This window comes from Alligator sinensis, unplaced genomic scaffold (genome assembly GCF_000455745.1).
Source record: "Alligator sinensis unplaced genomic scaffold, ASM45574v1 scaffold366_1, whole genome shotgun sequence".
Taxonomy (NCBI): Eukaryota; Metazoa; Chordata; order Crocodylia; family Alligatoridae; genus Alligator; species Alligator sinensis.
Genome location: NW_005841851.1, coordinates 5643267 through 5646604, shown reverse-complemented (window position 1 = coordinate 5646604; position 3338 = coordinate 5643267). Strand labels below are relative to the sequence as shown.

Sequence of the window (3338 nt, the reverse complement as noted above, 5' to 3'; positions counted from 1 at the left end):
TAATCAGGTAAATAACATACCCATTGGACCATGGGATTGTAGCTTGACTGTCCTCTTCCAAAATGTCCTTTCATGTTTTTGAAACAGGTAAATTGCGTAATAAATCTTCTCTTAGCTTCTCTGTGTTGCAAAACTTGCTCTGTGCATTCTTTGCAGCTGCATTTTAAATGCAGGACTCTCTATAAGGGAAAAACTCAAGCTGAGGCACACGCAAATCTTACTCATGGAGGAAATTTTAAATGCTGTCAGAGTTTTCCCTTTTTCATCAGTAACATCTCCTGCCATTTTTGCTTCGGAGGACGTCTCTATTTCTAGTGTGAATCACTTCCAATAATCAAAATGAAGGCACACGAGATTTGTATAGCATCATCTTGGAAGCAATGCAAGTTCCATAAAAGAGATATGCTTTAAGGTGGCACTGTGTGCTGCAGGGTCAGATTGCAGATACATGACAGATTCAGTCAGAAGGCCCAAGTGTCCACCAGTTTGGGAAGGGCTGGCCTAGATGCAAACCTCACCGGTTACACCTCTGGTAGGGTAGGCTCCATATTATATGAATCCAGATGAAATTTTACCAGGACACAGCATATCTGGAAAAGGCACCCAATTTGTGGACTGGTATTCACAGTCGCTCCCTAACATTTGTGGCAAGCATCATCCTGGTTGTCCCTAGAGACTGAAAGTAAGTTACCATAGCTGGATCTAAAGAACAATTTACAGATCCAAAACATGTAGCAGAGTCAGCTTTTCTGAATGAGGCAGAAAAGAGAGTGCGAGCATGCCGGCCATTATGCAGTAGATCCCCAATCCATACCTACTCTCTCTTCGTCTCTCTCAGATTTTGTAAATAAAAAGGAATCCTGACTTTGGCTCAAGATAATTTCTTTCCCACCTTTACTTGGATTATTGCTTGGCTTGGAAAAAAAATCTGCTCATCCAACACTTGACAGCCATTACACTTACAGGCAAAATTCACTTCTCTGGCTGCTGTCCCTAGCATATCACCAGTGTTTAGCCAAATGAACCCCAAGGGTTATAAACACAAAGATGCTGGTGACTGTGACAGGCAGAAAGAAATATGCTGCCAGGGATTAATTTGCAAGTTCTATTTCACAGCCTGCACCTGGTTTCCTGTTCAGGGAGGCTGCCTACACCTGCTAGCCACCCTCTTTTAAGGTGCAAGAGCTCTCAAAACTTTTCATCTCTCTTTCTTCCTCCTGACTGCCAGCCAAAGGTTCTAATAAAAGACACTTTTTAATTGCAACAAAAATAAAAGTCCTCTTTTATGTGCAGTCATCAATTTAAAAACATAAGCAAGCTTTGTCAGGTGCTGTTCTGTTCCCTCTATGTGGCACTTCACTACTTAGCAGGCACAATGCAATTGCTCCAAAGGAGACAGTACCCAGAGGATATATGGAACGGTCTTGGGGGGATCTCCATTGCAGCCTGCTTGCTGTGACGCATCTTCTGTGCTGCCCAGTGATGTGTCCTCTGCATGGTGCTGGGGGCACCTTTGGAAAACTTCCCCATCTGCAGCTGCCAGAATCTCTCTTGGATGCCTCATGAAGGAGAGGCAGTATGATGACTGTACTGAAATGGCTTTGCAAGGGGGCCCAGATCCCCTTGTGCTGCACACACATGGCACTGTGGGAGCACAATTTGTTTCTCATCAGTGTTGTCAAAATGGAATATTCTCAAAATTTCCAATCTGTGAGAAATTTCACAATGACATTTCCCACAAGCTAAATGTCCTGGTTTTTGGCCAGCCCTAGCCCTGCTACATTTACAAGGCAGGATATATGCTTTCACTATATAATACAAACAGTCATCTGTATTCCTTGGCTGCAAATGGCAGTATTGTAAGGGAGCAAAGGACACTACGATGTTGTTGGAGAAGAATATGAATTACCTCTCAGCTTCAGAACAAAGCGCAGAAGGACTCTTGAAAAGGGCAAGAATCTGCAGAACAGCATTGCAGGCAGGTCTCTGGACCTTTATAGTTTAACTGGGAGGCTTCACACTTCTGAGAAAAAAAGTCTCATTTGAATGTTATCATTGGCAAAGCACTAAACTGCTTCTAGGACTTAAGCTGTTTACTCATTTAAGGCCAAGAAGCACAGACAAGAGTTGTTACCTGAAAGCTAAAAATCCTGGAAGAAGAAAGATGCGAATTAGGAACAAAGCACTGATGAGTGAGTGAACACTTCTGATACCAGCAAGGGTACGGGAAGGTCTCTATGAAGAACGCAGCTCTTGTACCATTAACTGACAGACTGTTAAGTCTTCATAATGTCCTCAAAACAATGAATCAACAGAAGACAGATGTGTGTTTTAGCAGGATGCTCAGAAGTGCCTGCCAATTCCCTAACCTAGAGCATGCTGAAACCAAGAGGGAAAACTTCAACTGATAGAAATTAACTTTGGATAGGGTCCCAACTGTCTCCTGTTCCAAAAAAAAAGGCATTACATACTTAGATCCAGGTGTCTTATTGCTTTGCTTCACATGAGTCATCTATTATCATTGCAGTCCTTGAAATTAAAGAGGGATTTGAGTTGCTCGCATAGTTTGTTCCCGGAGGGTTCCGAAAATGAACTGAGAAGCAAATCTGAATAATAAGCCCCAACGACATAGATGATAACTCTGGCCAGCTACAGTTACAGCAGGGAAATGCCCTGGGAATGAACACGTTCGAAGGTTTATAACTGATGCAGACAGAAGGCGACATTTATTTTTCCCCAAACATCAGCCCATTGGCAGACTCCACAGTCTTATAACAAGGTGATTTTCAGGAAGCTGCTAGCAGTCTGCGGGCGCTGCAGGGTTGGCCCCCGCGAACACCCTGCGCAGAGCTGGCACCCACCGACATCCACGTACAAGACGTGTTGGGCGCTGACTGCGCAGACGTGGCCTTGTTCTCTTCAGCATCAACCCCCATTGAATCCGTTCTGGTCTTCTGAAGTCACATCCAAAACGTCACTTGGGGGCTTATCTGATCATAAACGGTTAGGGACGGAAGGAGCTTCCTTTGGCTTCCAGTTTGGACAGGACAGCCTGCGTCACGGGGCGTTGCGGGTACGTGCGAGGGTCAAGGGGGCAGTAAATGAAGGGGCTCGACGCCGCCCGTGCCCCAGAAGGGTGACAGCAACGGGGGCGCAAAAAGCGCATTGACTCTGGAAACGTCAAATGCCGCGAGTGACTCCCCACCTCGTCCCGCCCGCGGGCGCTGCTTTCTAGGATCTCGAGATTTGGAAGCAGCCGGGGCGGCCGCCCTCCTGCCCGTCACAAAAATGGCGCCGGCTGCACTGCCTCCGCGGTGGTGCCAATGTTGCCCCGCAAC

The 3338-nt window shown here is 45.9% G+C and overlaps 1 protein-coding gene across 1 annotated transcript in view; it reads left to right on the top strand.

Moving 5' to 3' along the window:
* The first annotated feature begins 2164 nt into the window (after positions 1–2164).
* CUNH1orf174 (chromosome unknown C1orf174 homolog) overlaps positions 2165–3338 on the top strand; it is a 4644-nt gene continuing 3470 nt past the window's right edge. The window contains exons 1-2 of the mRNA XM_014522997.2: positions 2165–2192; positions 2961–3073. Coding sequence (XP_014378483.2) covers positions 2165–2192; positions 2961–3073 — 141 coding nt within the window. The remainder of the gene's footprint in view (positions 2193–2960; positions 3074–3338) is intronic.